Genomic DNA, 22,333 nt, shown 5'->3' on the forward strand with positions numbered 1-22,333 from the left:
CACAAACACACTCAAACAAATCAAATCCTTACCCAATGCGAACACTAATGCTGGATGCCTTGTTTGACCCCTGTTCTCCTCTCTCTCCATCTCCATTTGTGTGTTTTTCTCGTTCTGGACAGAATGACCAAGTGTGACGTAAAAAACTACCTGGAGAAGATCTATAACGTCCCTGTAGGAGCAGTCCGTACCAGGATACAGTTTGGTGAGTGTCTTCACTGCTTCGCACAAACATTTCATCCACATTAAAATCCTAAAGTTGTACTGCATCTGTTGTGAGTAAATCAAGCAAATGGTACACACACACACACACACACACACACACACACACACACACACACACACACACACACACACACACACACAAAAAAAAAAAAAAAAAAAAAAACAAAAACAAACACACACACACAAAAACAAACACACACACACACACACACACACACACACACACACAAAAGTCTCAGCATGCTCTTAACTTCTATTTAACTCTGCCTCTGCAAATACTGTAAAGTATATAAATAGCTAATTTGATAACTTGATTACAAAAGAACTTTAACTTCCTACATTAAATAATTATTAAGCAATACATTTAATGTCAAGCCATATTGTGTTGGAATTTCATATAAAACAATTTTATACAGTGATATACAAGACAACTCACTACAGCCCAATATTATAAATGTACTGTAAAATAAGTGTTTCAGCAATCTGTATAGCCCCGGTTCTAATTGAAATGTGTCTCTAAAGTATGAAACATTCACTATCTGTAGGCATGAAAGATGACTGTAAAGAGTTTTAAATAGCTGTGGTCAACTTGAATTTATGTTAAAATTAGAGTTTAAAGTACATTCTTGGTTATATTAGCACTGAATAACGCATTCAATAAACAGAAACATAACTCTGCACATGAACAGATGCGCAGTATTAGCTCACACATTAAATAGCAGCCAAGTGAATTAGCCTACTGTTGCTAACGTACATTCATAAATCCTACATAACATTGTCCGTACCCACAGGACATCAGACTGACTTATTGATGCACGCACACAGTAGTATCCACAAAGTTAGTCCAATGAGGGGATAAAGGAAAGTGTGATAGCGTTCCACGTTAACGCCTTTTCTCTCTCGCTCGAGACCGCTGTGTCCAAGCCAAGGCGCAGAGCATGGTTACCGCATGCTGATACGTTACTAGTCCAGATAGAGCGAGCTACTATACTGACAGGGAGCGAGAGAGAGAGAGAGACCGTATCACTACAAATAGGTTGCACTTAGCTAGTTGTTAGTTTAAGACGGACGCAGTTGTCAATTTCCCGTCCACTAGGATTAGCGTGTGTCTGACACGGTGGGGGGCGTGGCATCACGATGGTGGCTCTCCATCGTGATTCTGATATCGTCCATCGGCACAACCCTAGTAGTGCTACTAGCTACCGCTTGCTACTATTCAATAGCCCGCGGCCGTTTGGTTACAGAGACGTTAATAACGTTACATCCACGTTACAGGCTTTACAGCATACAGCCCTCGGATGTATTATAAGATAATAAAAATGATGAATTACAGCCGTTATATCCATTATTACAGCTAAAGGAACTCAAGAGAACTGTCATATGAGCTAGCAGCGCAGGGCAGCTCAGCCTGCAACACAATTCCACTGTTGGCCGCTATGCCGATGTTTGCATCAAAGGACCTTGCTGTTCTTGTCGCAGAATTGTGACGATGATCATTCTAGAGTGGAATCAGAGTTGCAAGAATTTTGACTGTCCAGACTCGCAACGGATTTGGACCATATATGAAAGTGGCCCAAATCAGAACTGGAAAAGATTGGATGCCATGTGACTTGGGCTGTTGGCACTGTCATGAAAAATTCAGATATGAGTAAAAAAAAATCGGATTTGGGTCACTTTTGCCTGCGTTCTTTTTTTTTTGTTCAAAAGCGAAATGGTGTGATATGAATTACATTTAGTATGCAGCTTGCCAGTTATAGAGTCTGTTTTTTTGGAGTGACTTTTCTTAGTCGGCATTGTAAGTAAAGGAAGCCGATAAAATAAACTTAAAGATTAAATATGAACTTTTACAGGATTAAATTCAAGTTTGAAGCGGAGCAAAACCGATGCGACTGATCAGCTATGTGCCATCCCCGTAATAGCCCTTTTAATCAGTTGACAATTTTTTAAATTCATTTTTAGTTATGGTCCATGGAATTCACAGAAGGCTGATTTCTGTTTTAGGAAGCATAAAGTAAAATTGATTTTGTTTTGGAGACTCTTAAGTGGTGGTTAGCGTGATTAGCAATTTCAGCTCGCTATGTCGACGGTCTTCCCATTGACATGCAGCAGCGGGAGTGTTTTCCAGCGGCTAGTTGCGGTAGTGGTTAGCGTGCCTGGCTCTCCTTCCCCCTAACACACACAGCTGCTTATCTGACAATCTGCTGCTGCAGCATTCCAGCCTCCAGCTGTCCCAGGACACCCCACGTTCCCTCCACACACTTACAAACTTGCAGCTTCAGGGCCCCAAGTGCACCATCCCCTTCACATACATCCCAACTCCAAAGTCCCCCTCTTGCCCCCTTATCGAGGATGACCATAAAGCCAAGAGTTTTACTTTACTTAATCCTCCTGACTTTTCATTGGTGGAGAAAACTGCTTAAGTTTGCATGGACTGATTTGGGGGCTCCCTACAAGTTTAGGAATTTGCAAGTTCATGGAAGAACAGAATAGAGGACATATGGGTGGCTTGAAGTTGGAGAGATGCTGATGGACATGCTAAGAAGAGGAGGCACTAGCTCCCTCTGTGCTATGCCTGAAGGAGAGACTGGGAAGAAAAGGGAGGGAGGAGAGAGGCGTCTAGCTTAGCCTAGCCTACAGTTTGTAGAACCCATTAACGCTGTTTATTAGGGTTGTGTCATTAAAAGCAAGGGGAAAGGGAAAGCCCCTCGGGAGGGTGGATGGAAGGAAAGCAGTGAACTTTGGGGGGACAGAGAAGAAAGGGCGGCTCGGGGCCCCCTGTGATCCCGAGGTGCGTCAGAGAAGGTATCCATGTCTGCGTCAGGAGTTCCACTCCATTGGCAGCGTAAAGAAGGCAAAAGGGAGAGGAGAGTGAGGGGCGCAAACGACCCTTTCTTTCCTCCATGGGCGGCAGGGGTATTTTGGAAGGAGTTGCCATGGTTACCCCTCCGGCCTGGGATTTGTAACGTGATAGCTGGCTGCCAAACCGCAATCTCAAAGAGGGAGAAATTGTGCTTGCGTTTGCGAGTGTTGCATGAAAGCTCTGTCTGTATGTGTTAGGAAAGGGCTATGTGAATTCAGAGAAACACTTTTTGCCTTTTTCAAGGGGTGCAACACACACAGAGGCACACACTCTTCGTTACCTCTGTCTCCCACCCACACAGGGGCCTCCAGCTAGCTAGGGGTGCGTGAAGGGGGGTGTTTTACAACCCTGCTCAGGGATTTCCCTGAGCAGTGGGCTGCCTGGCTAGTCATTACTAGTTACACATACGAAAAAAAAAACTACACACACACACACACACACACACACACACACACACACACACACACACACACACACACAAATTACTCATTACAGCGGAATGTTTCCCTTGTTTTTCATGTCATAAATCGTTCCCATGGCAATGGCAGTTACTCAGAGGGGCTGTTGACTTGACCACCAGGGTCTCATTGAGATAAGAGTTCTAAGGCAGAGATGAAACGATTGATGTTGTGCTCATTAGCCATCATTGATCATTGAGTTTTCTTTGTAACGTAAAGATTGAGGTACCTGTGTGAAGTGCCTGCAAGTTTAGTAAAATTACCTACACACTCACACTCACACTCACACTCGTACTCATACTCACACTCAGCAGATCCCAGAGTCCCCCTGTCTTCTAGACTTGGAGAGAGGATGATGTCATCATCTTGTCCAGCTGGGGAAGAGGTTAACCTGCTGTCCATCCATCAACAAAATCAAGCAATGCCCTACCACACGTACACACAAAATATTCTCTGTTCTACAGGGAAATAAACACAAACTTAGTCAATTATCTGTTGTTCAGATAAGAATGGAACATAATGTGATAATTGCTGTGCAGGTAAATAGATGTCAGGATAGTGCTTTAGTCATTTTGCTAACTGTCACCTAGGGATAGGGATGGACTTTAATCTGACAGTTGTATTCTTGAGTAATCGATTATTCATATGGTCTTAATACCATGTTCTATCAGAAAACAAAAAATGTCCATCACTATTACCTAGTGTTTAACGGCCTTGATGTCCGGTTCACTTTTTGCTGCTTCCAACGTTACATGATGCGCCGCTGCAGGACTCGGCCAACACAGGGCAAACGCTCTTACTGGGTGAGCTAGAGGTCGCCCCCCAACGTTACATGATTGCTGGAAATACCGAGCAAACTTTTCTTCACTTTCCTGGAGCACGAGTAGATAGCTGACAGGAACATCGTGTTGAAAAGGTTGAGAAAAAAAGGCTGTACCATAACGCTGGCTCTTCCGTTTCTACTCTCCACAAGAAAAGCCCAGCTTAAATTCACTTAGAGCATTTTGCTAAGAGGAAACTCAATAAAAAGCCATTTTGCCGACACTAAATATCAAACAAAAGCCAGACACTATATCGTATTAAGTTGCTGTGAGCTGTAAATACAATCTCGGAGCTGACCGGGCAAAGACGGCATTTTCATCGGACTCACCCTGGGTCCGTTAATTAAGTGTGCTGCTAATAACATAAATTACATATACACCCATAATTAAATCCATTCTTCAACGTTAACCATCAAGCCACTAGGCCTGCTTGGAAATGAACACCTCTGCTGAAGTGTTAAATTTGTTAACGATGATAATGACGAGACGACGCAGCACCGCTGTCGTTAAACGCTGACTTTGGCGATCAACATGCAATATCATTGACGAAAAAGACAACACTAAAATGTAGCTGAACAAAAAACTCTATTTGCATTGCCTTCCACCTTTTCTTACGCTCTCTCTCTCTCTCTCTCTCTCTCTCTCTCTCTCTCTCTCTCTCTCTCTCTCTCTCTCTCTCTCTCCCTCCCTCTCTCTCACACATTCTGGAGCCGGCTGAATGTGATGTTTGTCTCTGTACTTGGTCCGATTTCTGGTGGTTGATTAACGATTTGGGCGTGGATGGCTCGCACTGACGGGCAGAGTGGCGAATACGGCAAATGTGTGATTACTCCATACATTTTAGTTGTGATAGTGTGCGATTACATTCCGAAGTGGCAACATTCTCGGTAATGTCAGGTAAGTTCCTTGGTTCCTTGTCTCGATGTAGAAGTACACTGTAAGTCAGTAGTAGGCTATACAGTGGAGTTGCATATTAAGTGGTTTGGGTTTCCTCTGTAAGTAATTTGGGGTACAATTTGGTTCTGGAGAATGCTAGAAGCAGCAATACCACAGGCCAAGCAACGGCCCGTTCCAAACAGGCATATTTTGAATGGGCACTGTACTAGTCATTAAAAAAATAGCATTGTCTCATTCAGTGAATTCAATACCTTTTGAAATCTATGTACTTCATTACATTGATGCAAAAACACTGAAGCAGTCCTGCTCACTCATTTGTAACATTGCCCACCAAGACCCAATACAACTAGAGTTTTTACAGGGCAAGCTACCTCAGTAGAAGCAGTATTGCAGTCTCTAACAGTGACAAATTTCCTTCGTCTTCACGGTATATTGTCATATTACCCAACCCTACTCCGACCATATTCATAAATGTCACCATCATCACTATGTCCCACTGTCTGCTGTCTCACAACCAGAATTTGCTCATGTTTAGTCATTCCTGCTTACCAACAAATGCATTCCTGCTGTTCTGTTTCTCAGGCTCCAACAAGAAGAGGAATCATCTAAACCAGAAGGTTAAGCAGCCTGACTATAAAGTAGCCTACGTTCAGCTGGTGAGAAGACACAAACACACACCTACATGAACATATAGGGCCCTATCGGTCTTTGCTAGTTTAAGACCGACGCAGTTGTCAATTTCCCGTCCAGGGCCCACGTCGTTTAAATAGCAAATGCACCTGCGCCCATCTTTGCGCCCATGGGCGTGCTGGTCTTACAGGGAGGTGTATTCAGGTGAATTCTTGGTGTATTGTATCTTGAGGCAGCGGGAAGTGATCGCGCCATTGACCAACAAAAACCTGGTCTAAAGTCAGTAGCGCAGCATTTCATTGTTATTTTAACAGCGAATTAGTAAAATGTGCCTAGGCTCGTGCACAGCGTGCGCACACTATGCTTGTTACACACACACAGGGAAGCGCAGCAGCACACAAACATACAAAAGATAACAAATAAATATATTAGGGTGCAAATCCGCTATCATAATAGCAATGTGCCAAGGTACAAACGCGCCTGGCTTTTAAAGGGAATGGGAGATGACACTCTAATTGGTTTATTGCATGTTACGCCCAAAACACACCTCTGAATTAATGATTAATTAATTACTTTAATTAATGACTAAGAACAACCCTTTTGAACCATGTGCCTGGTGCACGGGCCCTGTTTTCCTCCGTCAAACTAGCAAAAGGGGATTTGGACACACCTGCACCGTGTGCTTCACGCCGTACACTTAGATCGTTAAAAAAGGGCCCATACACTCATTCCCCTAAACTCAAGGCTTTTCCCAATTCCCAAATTTGTACCTCCTCGACTCCTGGTTCCTCGATCCTCCGGCTTGTGACACGGAAATCATTCTCAGTGCACCATGGCGAAGGACGTCCTGATTCCTAAAATGCACATCAAGGAGTGAGGATCAAGCATCGATGAAGCTCCTCGGAGGAGTTATAATCGAGGATACACTGATGTATCCTCGCGGAAGACTTTTCGCCCGTGGCATGTAAACAAAGAGGTGTGACAGAGCGAACGGAGGAGAGAGAGAGGGAGAAAAGGGGAGAGAGAGAGAGAGAGAGAGAGAGAGAGAGAGAGAGCGCGCTAATATCCGCGGCTCTGTGGTTAATCTAACGTTACGGATCGGGTCGGACAGATCATACAAAAATAACGTTCTGATTAATAGCGGTTGGGTGAAATAATACACAATCGACAAGGAAAATATTATTAACGTTCTCTAAAATGTAAAGATGCCAGAGCTTTGTCCAGTTTATCACTACAGTTAGTTTTGCTGCTTAAATATCCGACGATAGGCCTATCAGCTGCAGTGACATAAACAGCGCGCATGGAAACGTTTACAAGCAGGATCTTGAATCATTAAAGTAAGCTAAATCGTTGAGGAGAAAACACTCCTCAGGCTAAATCAATACAATAGATATTTAAAAAGCAACAGAGCCTGCAGGGACTGCTGGGAGCCAGTTAAACGTCCATGTGGGTTTAGAAATCGGAGAAAATAATTAAGTCAGGTGGGTGGAAGGTGGAAGATGATTAGCCTGGTCCTACCAGACTCTCGTACGTTTCATTTGTACAGAGAGTCTGACCACTCTCCATCGACAAGTGTTAACTTCCTTGAAGGCGGGTACTCTGTTGAAGTTTAAAACTATTGGATCTGCCCAGAGCCACTCTGGATCTGCCGTAACCAATCGCTAACGTTAGGTCGTGACGTCGCCTTAACATCGCTAGCCTTAGCCATCTCCTTCACCACTAACGGAGCGAGCTGGAAAATCAAACTTTTCCCGAACCCCGTGGGGAGGAGGGCCACAACATCATGGCCACCAATAAAACTCAGCAAAGATTGTTCTCGCTCGGGCTTTAACTTCTGGATATTCGGCAGCGTTGCCACAACGGACCGAATGGCTTCGCTCGCATCTTTCTCCGCCGCCATTGCGGAACTACAACTCTAGCGCACGACCTCAACGTCATCGTTCTCAGCCACTCCCTCTGTTCGCTGATTGGACCGGTAAAGATTTGGCTGGAGAAAACCAAAGAATATACCGCAAACCCTGACGGAGTACTGAAGGGAAATGAAAATTGAGCGGAAGTACGTAGGAGGGCAGAGCCAGGCTAGAAGATGATAAACTTACAGGCAGATTCGGATAAAGAGCCGATCAACACATTAATAATAGATAGTGTGTTTGTGTGTATATAATATAGGCCTTTATATTTGTATAATTCTTTTCATACAAACATTTGTAGTGTTTTACACTAAAATAACCTTTTAAAGGCTATAGCCATACTGTGTATGTAGGTTATAGGCTATTATAAATATATAGGCCTGTATGTGTGTGTGTGTGTCTTATCACATTTTGCCACGTTGTGAATTGAACTCAAAGTAAATATATAGACGTTTTCATGAACACTGTTCTGCTCCTCAGAAAATGCAGCGTATGACAAAACAATGGACAGTCGATGCAGTTGTGCTGCGCGCCATATTTAATTGACGTGGCTTTTAATGACGGCTCCGAGGCAGAGATGTCTCGTGTTTGTCAAATGCCTGTTTCCTCGACTCCTCTCTCCTCGAGGCTCTTCCTCGACTCCTCGGCTTGGATCTCCTGTGGGCGGGACTGAGATGCGAGGAGAGGAATCAAGGAGAGGAATCAGGGATGCACAAACTGGGAATTGGGAAAGGGCTTCAGTCTTTTCTGGTTGGTGTGTTGTTTGTGTAGCATTAGCTCATTGACTCCTGTTCCATCACACAGTGGGAGGTGGAGACCCCTCCACAATAACGTTCTGTCTCTCTCTTTCTTTCTCCACTCAGCCGTCTGTGTTTTTTTATTACTGTGGGGGCTGCTTTATTAAACCCAAATCCCAGGGGGAAAGAGCATTTTGGGGGCCTTGAGCCTTCAGCTTTTGTGTCATGTGCGATTTTTGAAAGGGAGACTCGCCAGGTGAGGGAGGTGAGACGGGTTAGTTGATGTTCCCGCGTAGAGCCCTGAGGGGCAGGCAGCCTTTGAAGCTGAGCTCGCAAACTCGCTCACACACAAATGCAGGTATGAACAGACGCACAACAAAAATGAACATCAGTGTGCACAAATGCACCAAAAACATATTAACGAGAACTGTTTTTTTACCTGTCATTTCAAATAGTTTCATGAGAAAGCCTCTCTTGCACACAAATCATACAGCCCTACCTTCCTGTGCGGTTCACACACTCTGGCTGCACTCTTGAGAAAGCAGCAGTCTGGGTTCTTGCAGGGCCTGAGGGTGAAAGGTCGTCTTTGGTTACATGCCAGACTTATTACAGGAAATATTGAGATATGGTTATCATCTGGTGTAGGTCTCCTATCTGTGCTCGTGTGCCATATATGGGATGTGAGCACTCTACGGAACTACTACCGATTATTTTCATCGTTGATTTAATCTGCTGATAATTTTATTGATTAATCGAATAGTTGTTTGGTCTATTAAATATCAGAAAATGTCAATCGGTGTTTTCCAAAGCCCGAAAGGACGTCTACAGAGGTCTTGTTTTGTCCACAACTTAAAGCTATTCAGTTTACTGTCATAGAGGAGTAAAGAATCAGGGAATTTTTACTCTTATTTTCATAAAGAATGACTCAAACGATTAATCGATTATCAAAACAGTTGGTTGATTAATTTAATAGTTGACAACTAATTGATTAATTGATTAATCTTTGCAGCTCCAGAGCAATGTGTGAAGGGACACTCCCGATGGTGGTGTGTCAGCCCAGACTCTCTCATTGCATCACAGCAGTTCACACCTGTGTTTGAAGTGAGATTTGGGTCAGGAAGGCCCATTCCATCTTGCCAATGTTTGAAGTCTGTTCCTCTTTGAAATCAAACAAACCTCCCTCCAAAATGTAAAAAAAGAAAGTCACTGTTTTAATGCGCCTTTGATGCAGACGTGAAAAGCAATGGGCCTTTGTTTTGTGCCTGCCGTTTTGATCTTGCCCAGATAAATCAACAGTGGTGTAGACGCTTGTTTACGCCGCGCCGCCCACCCGACTGGGAGCCATCCATCTTGAAACGGATGAATAATGAAAATTGTCTAAACACGACAATTTGAAAGAGGATACATAATTGAGCAGCCATGAATCTTTAAGAGGGGAAACTTCCTCTTGTCTCACACCAAGGACATGGCCTGTGATTTTGTGTGCGTCTGGAATTCCTAGCGGAGTCAGTAGTGATGCTTCTGTCTCACCAGATGCACACGACGATGATAGGTGTGAGGATGCAGAACAACACAAAACACACACACACACACACACACACACACACACACACACACACACACACACACACACACACAGCCCCAGAGGACTGATGTTTTTCCTTGACTGTCATTCGCTCTGTAGTCGCAATCACGTCGCGGTTTTCTGGAGTCATGCTCTTTTGACGGTGAACAGCGGGCAGATATACTCAATGCAGGCTCTTCGTGCTTAAAATGGCTTGATATAAAACCGAATATCCGGCCTATTTCTCTGGCAGGTTTTTGGAAAAAACATTCTCTCTCAACTCCCTTTCCTACCCTCACGCTCTCTCTTGTGTACACACACACACACACACACACACACACACACACACACACACACACACACACACACACACACACACACACACACACACACAGAGCCCCAGAAAACCCTCCTTTCTTTTGCAGCGGTGGGTAGAAAACAAGATTGTTCCTAATTGACTCCACATGTGGGAGAGTGTTCTGTGGGTCGATGCTCACACCGCGGCCCCCCATTTTACCCTTATCCTTCCCTCTCCCCCCTCTACTCCCTCCATCAGCTAATATTGCAGTAATAACGTTTGCTCTCTCTCTCTCTCTCTCTCTCTCTCTCTCTCTCTCTCACTCTCGCTCTCTCTCTGTCTCTCATTCCTTACTCTTGGTTTGTGGTTAAGGGGAGGCCTCCGGTTAGCAGGGTTCCGTGACGGCCGTTTTCCTCAGGCTTAGGGGGGACCCCAGTAACGGGGGAAGAGATAGTGTCTGCATGTGTGAAAAGTGCAATGTGTGTGGGAGTGTATATATATGTGTGTGTGTGTGTGTGTGTGTGTGTGTGTGTGTGTGTGTGTGTGTGTGTGAGAGTGAGGGGCTCACACAGGGGAGGTGACTAAGGGCATGCTGGAGTCATGCCAGAGCAGGGAGGTCCAGAGACGGGGCAAAGCGATTTTGTGTGTGTGTGTGTGTGTGTGTGTGTGTGTGTGTGTGTGTGTGTGTGTGTGTGTGTGTGTGTGTGTGTGTGTGTGTGTGTGTGTGTGTGTGTGTGTGTGTGTGTGTGTGTGTGTGTGTGTGTGTGTGTGTGTGTGTGTGTGTGTGGGTGTGTGTGTGTGTGTGTGTGTGTGTGAGACAGGGTGGTGGGGTGACAAAAACAGCAGTAGAAAATGAAAAATCTTGAGTCTATCAGACTGCTTTTAGGTCTGGCTGCACATCAATGGGACTGGTGTGTATAGAGTCAGACAGCTTTCATGCACCGCTAGGACTAGCTGAGTCTAAAAGGGCTAACTAACCGCTATGCTCGGGGTTTGTTTCCGATTTTCGCAGTGAACTCATACTGTTCCATCTATTTGATGATGTAAAGGGCTGATGTTTGGAAAATCCAATTCTGCATTGCACTTTTTGACCTCTGTTGTAGACATTACTTCATGTACAGTAGGTGTAATTACATTTCTTGTCTGGTTCACTATACCTTTTGTATAATGACATTTTTCTCAGGTTTTTAAGAATATTCTAGTATTTACAAAGCAAACCACATCACCTTTTAATTATCAGGAAAAACTGTAGCATTTCCTCTTTCATAGTTGACTTGAATGCGCTTGGTAGAGAACTTATCATGTTCATAATGCATGGCAGACCGTGTGGTTTACCCTCATTAAATTCTCTTAGCCCATCTCATAGCTGAAGTACACCGTGCCACCATTTCCGGTTAGACCCAGTCTGGTGCTTTTCATAAAAGAGAGGGCACTCCAATTCTGAAATTACAGTAATTTTGAATGTTTTCAGTCATTGTTCTGCAACATTATTGTCAGTGAAACATTTACGATAAAGTACTCTCTGCCTGGCATGCAAATGAAAAGGCTGTGGTGAGTTTTGGTCAGAGGACGAGTTTTTCTCTCTCTTTGGAGTGGCAGCTAGTTTGCAAGCGAGCTTTCCTGGCTGGTGCCAGCTGCAGCACTTCAGTGGGCTGAGTGCTCTGAGTGCATGTTGATAGCTCCCGGTGGGTGACGCTGTGAATATATGAATGGGATGCCTGACCAGTCTCAGCATTTCTGAATGATCCTGTTTAGTGCCACATTGTGCTGTAAATGTCAAATGCATGCTATAAAAGAAACAATGTCCATTCAGCAGATTGTCCGCAGCTGGTCAGTTTGATCACCTGACAACATGCTCTATTTTACCATTGATTACAGGATTTTTGAAAAATAACTTTGATTTTATTTATTATTTTTCATTTCATTTGCAATTCTGTGGTTGAACCTCCGTTGCATTAAAGGGAACAGTTTTGAAAATATTTAGAAAATTACATTTGGAACATATTCCTACTACAACTATATTAAGGCGCAGCGGTTTGTGTTCTGTGTGTTGAGTTCCACATTGGCACGTCCAGGCACCTGTGGGATGCTTGCAACCATTTAACAAAACAAATCTACACTAGTTAACTGTTGTTTGACAGTCTGTATACATCTAAAAAAAAAAATCACACAGAGACTAGAAATCCATGTGCATCAACAGTCATCTGGGCTCGCTGTAAGCATCATCGTAAGTCTGTCCTTTTGTGGGGTGTGGTAACATAATTCCCACACAAGCTCCATTCAACTGAGTTTATCTGTAGACAAAAGCTCAGTTCATATAGTCAGAGGAGAGTCTGAATCAGGGCGAAAGTAGTGAAAGTAGATGATGAGGGAAAACTGCAGCAGAAGGGAGAGCAGGCACACAGATGGTCCAAGGTGTTGTCACGATGCCGACCTTTTAAGTTGTCATGAAGTGAGCAGCTAGTTTTGTTAACACATAAACCAATGATGTCATTATTTTGATAGTAGTCACGATTTAGTTCTCCACATCTGAGGACAACCTAGATCCAGTTACACATACAGTATCTTAAATGCTTAGAGGTTGTATTTACTTCCTTAAGTTACACACAAACTTAAACTACTACTTTTTATATTCTTGTGGGAACATTTACACACACACCCACACACACACACACACAGAGCAGAAACTGCTCATTTAGCCTATTATTGTTTTTTCATAAAAAAAAACAATAATCATAAAAATAGTAAATAAGGTGTCAGGGTTTCTCTCCAGGGGCCTGGCCACTGACAGCAATGCAGCAAACCAGTCGCACCAGTCAGATCCCCATAGCAGTGTCCCGACCTGACGACCACAGAACAAAACAAGATATGGGTTTGGACCAACAGTTGTAGAATAAGTGGTAGCTTCATTCAAATTGCTCATTTCCCGTGTTTCTTTCTGTCGCTTTCTCCACCCTTGTCTGATCCACGGGGAAGGCATCACTTGAAGAGAACAGAGCGAGAGAGAGAGACAAACAGAGGGAGAGACTAAGTGGCAAACATGGAGGAGTTATGACACTGCTAAAAAGGGGAGGGAGAAACAGCTGGATTGAGAGTGATTATGAGAGGTAAGCTGTGGCCAAGTCGGTCCCTCCTGTCTGTTTGACTGACACTAGATGGCAACGTTTTGCTGTACAGCTTCTCTCTCTAGCCTCCTCTTATCTCCTGTTATTGTCTCCTTGTTGCTTAACAATAGACCCTCTAGGGTGTGTGTGACTGTGTGTCTATCTGGCTGGGCTGGGGGGGTGGTGGAGAGGGGTACAGGATAGGGGGGGTGCAAATCCCTGTTATCCCACCCCTCCTCCTGTTCACGTTCTCCGCTCTGAGCGAAGCTGGAGGTGCTGAATCAGGCGGTCGGGTCGAGGGGGAAATCTTGCTTATCGTGTGGAATTTTATTATTTTCAACTATTTGGATCATCGTGGCTCCCACTCTCCTTCCCTCCCTTTTCCTCCTTCCCACCTTGTCACGCAAACACAGGCTTTCCTCACACAGCCTTGTCTGTCTGCCTGCCTGCCTGCCGCTCTGCTTCCTTCCCTTCCCTGTGCTGCCTCACCCTCACTTATCACGCCAATTAACATTTTTAACTTCTGCCACTTTTCCACCAGTGCTTTCTTCTTCTCTGTGTCTGTCTCATTTTTGTCTTTCACGTTGTTTCTCCTGTATCCCATGCTGTTTTTCAGTAGCCTAGAATAAAGTAACTAGTTGTTGTTGAAATTTGAAACTCTACTTTTCCCAGCAAAAGGAAGTTGGCAGTGTCTTGTTCATTTTAACCAACCACTCTGGACAGTTACATTTAAACAAAATGCACAAACACATGGAACATAAAAAATGAAAACAAAATGAGTGTAAAATCAATAAATATGCAAAGCATTTATCTAACCCCAGTTCTAGCAACATTTTGCTCATACTTGATAAAGGGTCATATTCTGTTGTTTTTAACTTACACTAATAGAATGATGATGCTGACAGTCGAAAGCATATACTGCACACACAATGTTCACACACAATGTTCTGCTCCACAGCAAAACACCACATATTTATACAATCACCACAATTATCACCACAAAACACAATGTGATGAAGCTATCAAGGCCAAGTAAACTTTCCCAGATGATCTAACAGAAAATCTCTGCTCTCTAACTGCCAAACTAGAGCCTTATTCGGTGCATCACTGTGCCCAGTGAGCTCCTATAGGCCCAGTGACATTACAGATGCAACATTTTTATTACATGTTTTTACTAAGAATTGGAAGAGAAAATTGTAGTACCAGTTCTATGTGAGAAAGTCATGATTTTCCTTTTCTCCAAAGTCCTGCAGCCCTACTTTCACTTAAATGTATCTGTCAGCATTCTAGGCGTATAAATCTTCGGAAGGAAGGAATGGGCTGATACACTAATTAGTGTGTGTGTGCGTGTGCGTGTGTGTGTGCGTGTGTGTGTGCGCGTGTGTGCACGCATGCATGTTTGCTGGTAGTGAGCCTAATAAGAGGAGAAGCTTTTCTTGGCAATCAACCTTCGCTGAAAGGCCCACCATCTCCCTATGTGTCTCCTGATTTGGAAAATTCACCCCTAAGTAAAATCCTGTTTGGCTGTATGAGAGTGCATGTGTAGGTTTCATAAGAGCTCAGTGGAGAGAGAACATGAATTATAGAGAACTGAGCAGGGTCTTAAGCATCCGGTTTGGAATCTCACACGCAAACCTTTTTTTGAATGGCTTCAGTCGAGGCTCCCTGTTTTCTCTCTCACACATTTGACTCTTTACGCCTGATTTAGTTCCGATGATACAAGCTTTTAATGACATGACTGTGCGGCAGAAGGATTGTCACGGCAAATGTTTATCAGACATTTATATCAAGACAAAACACTAGAAGGAAAGCGGGGAAAAACGTCAGAAAAACAAAAAGCAGAACAGTACAGAAATCTAGTGTAATGTACTGTAACATCAAACATCTCTTTCTCCGTCTTTCCTCTTGTGGTTTTCGATTCATTCAGCATCTTCACTAGGGGTGCACCTATCAGCCCCGATATTGAAAAATTAGCTGGATCGGGGATTGGAAAAATGAACAGATCCAGGGGCCTATCCAGTTTTTTTTTTCCCTCCGTCGCAGCACCGGGACCCCTGTTAACTGCGTACCCTTCTCACTCATGGTAGTAACTTTATAACACAACAATTAATAACCCACAACTAACTCTCTTTAAAAGGATAAAACACCATGGCACACAACAATTTGTGACTTAAACAGTTTCTAACACTAATAATTTAACATTTACAAATGTAGCTACACCGCCCAACGGCATGCTGGGTAACATTATAGCTGGTAGCCTAGCTAGCTAGTCAGTGTGTTAAGCTGGAGAGGCTCCGGTTGGTACTGCACATTCAAGAACCGAGAAGAAAGTTAGCTAGAGGATGAAGAAAGACCGGAGATATACCACAACAACGTAGGGCTGCTCGATTATGGAAAAAAATAATAATCACGATTATTTTGGTCAATATTGAAATCACGATTAATTAACACGATTACTCATTAACATTTGGATATAATGGATAGTGTCCAGGGTATAATCTGTTAGTATCCTTTATCTCACAGAAAGAGTCTTTGGATCAGGATAAAATCAGTTTTACTACTGTGAGTCGGTTCAGCTTTACAGATATCCCACATAACGTTACAGAGCTAATGAACAGTTCCATAGACATAACACAATGTGCATCTCACATCACATGTTCACTAACTATGACCACTACTACTGTCATTACGAAACATTGTGCCAAAATAGCAACAATAATGTCGCCGTCAGTGGGCTTATTTGCTAGCTAACCTTAGGAAAAATCCAGCACATATGGTACCTTAGAGTAACCTTGCGTGAAACAGGTGATTTAACGTCCGTGCTCATTTACATACAGTTTAACAACAAAACTAAATGCTGAGGGAACATTACTATGTTTTTTTCATGTTGTTTTTGAGCAGTATGCCTATGCACTCCCACTAAGCTGGAAAAACTTTTAAACAGTAAGTGAATACAGCGTGTCGGGGGAATACAAGTATACACACCACCTTATAAATATAAACCAGATCATCAGACATAACCTTAAATGCTGCAGTAACTTAGGGCATAGCCTACATGACAACTTCTTATTAAAAGTTTACACTGAAAAGCACTTTCTCCTAAGTGTGAGCTGTAGTTTCCCATGTCAAAGGCAGAGGGACCGCAGGGTTAGCTAACGTTAGCTGTTCCCAGACAACTGAGTTAGTTTTGCCTTTTTTTGCTCACCAAACGCTGCTGCCATATTTACTCTTGTGAGTCTTTAAATTCCAGCGGATGATATGCACATGACTTGCCTCCCTGACTGGCTTCGGGAGGGGCAGATGTACGCGTGCGGATGTGCGCATGCCATTCAGAACACGACAAAATAAGAGTTTTGTTGCAAAACAGAAAATAATCGTTTTTTTCTCGATTATACTATTTTGGTGATCGTTGGGAGAAATCGAATGACTAGATGGAGGGATAATGATAGTGAGCAGCTGTTTATGTGTGTGTGTATTTGTGTGTAATGGGGGGTGGGTGAGACAGGCGAGGTTTAGGTGTGATTTGGCTCTAAGGTACAGAGGTTGGGTTGGCGTCTTAGACAGAAGGCTATATGATTCACCGTTTGTTGTTATTACTAATATCGACAGATTTGGTGGTGTTATTCTTGGCTGTTTTTGTTGTTGTTATCCACCGAGTGTCCAGTTCAAGACCAGATGGATGTAAACGTCTTTGTGGGTGGCTGGGTGTGTATTTAGATGGTGATGATCTTTTCCTCAGAGCTCTGTTACCAGGGTCCAATGTCTCCAGTAGCAGGCCGGGAGCAGACATGCCCAGACTTGAAAACTACCCCGCATGCATGCACACACACACACACACGCACACACACACACACACACACACACACACACACACACACACACACACACACACACACACACACACACACACACACACACACACACACACACACACTCTTTCTCACTCACACCCTCGGTTTGTCTCTGGGCAGAAGTATGTGCTTATGTATCACTGGATGCTCTGCACTAAGGACGTCAGAGGGTCCCTGCACAAGATCTTAAAGTATTTTCAGAGCCGGTACTTACCCACCTGCATGACTCCTGCTTTTTGTCCCACAAAGCACGTACACACTAGGGCTGGGGATCTCTAGGTACCACACAATTACATATAAGTCTCTGCGCATCTTGATGCATCTTAAATACTTTGTCTAACTGTATGAACACATTAACAATAACATAATTGTTGATATTTATCATAAAAGTGTCCGATGAACTGACATTACTTCCATTACAGGGATTAAATCACAGAGCCAAATCTGATATAACTTGGTAATCCGATAAGGTATCAATACCAATCCAATGCAGTACTTTTTTAGAAATATTTAAAAGAAAATTCCTCCGTGCATGGAACTGATTAGGATGTTACTATCTACACATCACTTCTTTGCTTAAAGTGGACACGAGTTCATGCAGCCTCCTTATTTAAGGGTTGTGCTCATATGTTGTTTTGCATCGTAATTATATTGTAAGATTTAAAAAAAAAAAAAATGCAGTGGTTCCACCATTTCCCGTGATGGATTTAGATTGCCTACCTAAGTATGAGGGATTCACAGGAAAATGTTTCATGTAATCCAATGCAATTTTGGCCAATTGATAACCGCCTTGCTGTTTACTGTTGACTGTCTTTACATCAAAGGAGAGCTGTATTTAGTTAATGCTAATGCTGAACGGAACATATTTTTCCCTTTTTTTTTTAACTACTTCAAATTAAAAGCATTAAACTGGTGAAACACTGCTTTCATTGTGAAGCAGCCACCGTAAATGCAATGTGGTTACCAAAAAGGCGTCTACAAAAAAATTACTTCCAACTCTTTTTATCCACTTCATAAAATTCTAAATTTGTCAATTTGGATGGAAGGAAAATCCCAAAAGGCCACTTTGTCTCAGTCAACGTGTGGTTTTGGCAGAGCATATTGTTAAAACGTAAATTAAATGTGGTTAGGCTAAAAAAAAAAAAAGATCTATTAGCAGAATGGCCCCTAAAGCCGCCTACACACGGTAAAACCGCGAGGTAGGGCGCAGAGCAGAGAGGCAAAGCGCAGAGCAGAAATATGTCATTGTTGCTTCTGGAATTGGATGCGCCTTGAAAGGTCAGCGGCAACGAGGTCAAAGTTGAAATAATTCGAACTTTGAGCACAGCGCTTGGCGGCAATTCCGAGCGCTGCGCGACGCCAAGTTGGGCGGCACCGCTCTCCCTGTAGGAAAACAATGGAACAGCCAGCGCACAGCAGTTTTACTGCGGATCATGTGTCGGCGGCTTAAGACTCCAACATTTGCCCACAAAATCTAATCTTATGGCGGTATATACAGTAAAAATATAAAGAAGCTGCCGGTCAGAGGCGAGTTAGTGATTATTTACCCAGCCCCGGGGGTTGGAATAAACCTCTGAATTCCGTTTTAAAGGACAAATCTGGCGCAAAATGAACCTAGGGGTTAAAAACACGTGTCCGAGTTCGACCAGTTTTATCGCAAACCGCTAATTACCTTATAACGCTAGTCGTCGGGGCACGGCTAAAGTAAAAAGAAATGGCTATTTCTATACCACTAACAAGGCTGAAATAGCACCACACTTCCACGGTAGCATAATGAGGGTCCCTATACATGTAAACCGAAGGATTGAGAACTTTGTAAGTGTACAGATAGTTTATTAAAAAGATAGTTTAGAAAGACAGTACCGTTCACATATACAGGCGGGCGCCATCTTGGGAAAACAGTCCGACCACCTGAACAACATGCATATATTTTAATAAACAGATATAATTCATGCATTTCCATGTAATTACGTTCCACAAACGTAATTCCTATCGACCCATTGGGAAACCACGGACCATGGGAGATGTCAAGTGACAGTTCGGCTCACGTTGCACGGCCTTGTAGCCTTGTTAGTGGTATAGAAATAGCGATTTTCTTTTTACTTTACCAGTGCCTCGACGACTAGCGCTATAAGGTAACTAGTGGTTTGCGCTAAAACTGGTCACATTCGATTAGCATGAAAACAAATCCCAGAGAACGGTTGGACACGTGTTATTGTTATTGTCATTTTGAGCCGGATTTGTCCTTTTAAGAGGTTTTATGCATCAATGCTGAATCAATAATCACACAGTAAGCATTTACTTTCCGCATGACCACATGTACATGTATGCACACAAAACATTATGTAAACATTGTCCAAAATATTGTCTTTGTCCGTCATGTGTACCGTAGGCCATTAATGTGAATGACATGGAAACGCACACAACATACACTGCTGCAAGCCAAAGCTGACCAAGTTATTTGGCTGTTGCTGAGCTGTGGAGGAGATGTCATTGTAATTGGAGGGAGGGCCGGGGTCATGACCCTGAACAAACCCACAGCAGGATGCTATTGGTTAGTGTTCTCCTCTCACTGCCACTTATGTCTTTTACAGAGACAGGGCAATTTAGCTCTTTCTCCCAGCTGTTACTTTGCTAAATGCCTTTCAGGCTCTCATTTCATCTCAACAACTTCCTAACCTGACCTGTTTAATTTACTTTTTCATTGTTTTATCTTACATCTTCCTATTGAATCATTCTTACCTCACTGCCTTTTCTGAGAGAACAGTCCAGTTTTGTCTACTTTTTGGTATTGACTTTCTTCACGCCTTCACCCTCCCTTCTCTCTCACTCTTCTGTTCCTGGAATGGTTTGTACCAGAAGGTCTGGACGGAGGAACAAGGCAGAGTTGTGTGTGTGTGTGTCTGTGTGTGTCTGTGTCTGTCTCAATCAATGAGATAAAGTGAGAGTAAATGTGTGACCCACCCAGGGGCCTGGCAGCCGGAGCTGTTTACAGTCATCAGGCTAGTCATCATCTCTTCTCCTCTTCCAATCCTTTCTTCAACTATTTCTTCTCTGTGATTGCAGATAAAAAAGCACCCATAGATTATGCACTATTGGGCTATGAAACTATAGAGTAGAGCTCCACAATATGAGCACAGGATTCTCTGTAGGTGTGGGTATCTAACCTAAGATCAACAGTGGGACTGTGTTGGACTGGACTGATACAGTTGATCTCTGTAGCTTTTTTAGGGCGTTTTCAGATTTGGCCTGAATACTTGAGTGCAAACCTAGGTTTCTGTCTTTTAGCCTTTCAGAGTGGAGAGTCATTACAGTGTTTTTGTTAGTATACATGATGCAAGACCACTTTATAAGACTGCACTAGCCTTGGGCAATCTCTAATATTTTCAAATCATCCAATCGTGGTTACAAGAGATCGCCGATAGGCTACATTGAACACGTAATTGGACATAGCATATTATGCATATGCTGAGCGGGTTTCACTTTCATCAATGAAACTGGCAACACCGGCTCGGCTGTCCTGCCTCCTGCTTGGCTGACGTGCTGACATGCTTTTGTTTTGATAGCGTCTTGCTTCGGTAGCTTGACACAGTTATGTTTGTCATATTCTTCATTACAGCGTCTAATTATCCACTTTACATTTAAACCCAAGGTTCCACTAGTCTACTCAAGCACTCATAGTGATCTCCTTTTAGCGACTTTCTAGCTAATCCCGCCGTTATTTACACGGTGTTCGCTCGGTTAGCTTAGGGTGACCAGATTTCCCGGAACTAAAACCGGGACACTTTGCACGTGACCGTAGTGCTCGTGCACGGACACGCTTTTTAATGTGAACATGTGGCAACCCAGGTCAGACATACACAGACAGTAACTTCATTATTTTGATCGTAGGCTCCTCATCTAATAATAACAACAGTGTTTTTTCCTGTAAAATTAACAAAATTGCAGCAACAGCCTTTTTCAGTTCAGTGTGAGATTTATGTTGAGATTTTTTCTAAAAAAGATTCTTTGAAGTGTTATTTATTAGAGGTCGACCGATTCATCGGTTTTGCCGATTAATTGGCACCGATAGTTGATTGGTGGAACTATCGTTATCGGCAAAAATCCATACCGATAGTTTTTCCTGGTTGCGTCCGTTGCTGGAGTGGCTGAGAAGCACGCGCTGTCATTCATTACACAGTACACGAGAGCTGAGAAGGGTCTGCTGGCATCATGCATTACAATAGCGGCCTCTAGAGGCGAAATAAAAACCATCACTGATGCCTCGTGTTGTTTATTTTCGACACGTGCACTCTGCACGGAGAGCACATGCTGTGCGGAGAAGGCTGACATCAGATGCGCGTTTAAAGCATTGACAGCAAAAATGTATGTATACAGTACATTTTGTCATATCATAAAGTTATTAATTTGTTGAATAGATGCTACATTAGTAGAGAAAGAACAGCACAACAGTATGTTTTGCTTTCGAGGCTGAGTTGACGCTAAACATTAGCTAGTAGTAGGCTAACTTACCTCAAGCGGTTAAACACTGACAAAAATAAACGCAAGTCCGACCCAAATCGTCCACGATCCGTCTAGTGGCTGCCGCTGGAGAATTGAGATGTGTAGAATCGATAGCGCATTCATTTTAAAATCCTCAGCGGAGGAGCATCAACAACTGCCCGAAAGCACGGTAGCGTTATATGGAGGAGCGAGATAGAGAGAGACTGGAGAGAGGGAGCGCCCAGCGGCGTTAGAACAAAGCCGTGTCTCATTGAAATAAAATGTGTTTTCGCCGATTCATCTCTAGAAATGCGACTGTAGCAAGCATGTCACTATCACTAACGTTATCCACATTTATATTTACACGCAACAAATGATATATCCAGCTTCAAAAAAGTCTAAAAGTCGGAAGTTAGAACGAATGCATTGTGCAAAGAGTGGTTGCTATGGAGACGATACACAATGTTGAGTTCTGTTGACAGTTGCGTTGAGTTCC

At 43.2% G+C, this 22,333-nt stretch overlaps 1 protein-coding gene across 1 annotated transcript in view; it reads left to right on the forward strand.

Annotated features, from left to right (window-relative positions):
• mrpl23 (mitochondrial ribosomal protein L23) overlaps positions 1 to 22,333 on the forward strand; it is a 48,274-nt gene that overhangs the window by 14,665 nt on the left and 11,276 nt on the right. Inside the window, exons 3-4 of the mRNA XM_039809223.1 lie at positions 123 to 205; positions 5,844 to 5,917. Of these exons, the coding sequence (XP_039665157.1) occupies positions 123 to 205; positions 5,844 to 5,917 (157 nt within the window). The remainder of the gene's footprint in view (positions 1 to 122; positions 206 to 5,843; positions 5,918 to 22,333) is intronic.

The sequence above is a fragment of the Perca fluviatilis genome, chromosome 8 (assembly GCF_010015445.1).
Source record: "Perca fluviatilis chromosome 8, GENO_Pfluv_1.0, whole genome shotgun sequence".
Classification (NCBI taxonomy): domain Eukaryota; kingdom Metazoa; phylum Chordata; class Actinopteri; order Perciformes; family Percidae; genus Perca; species Perca fluviatilis.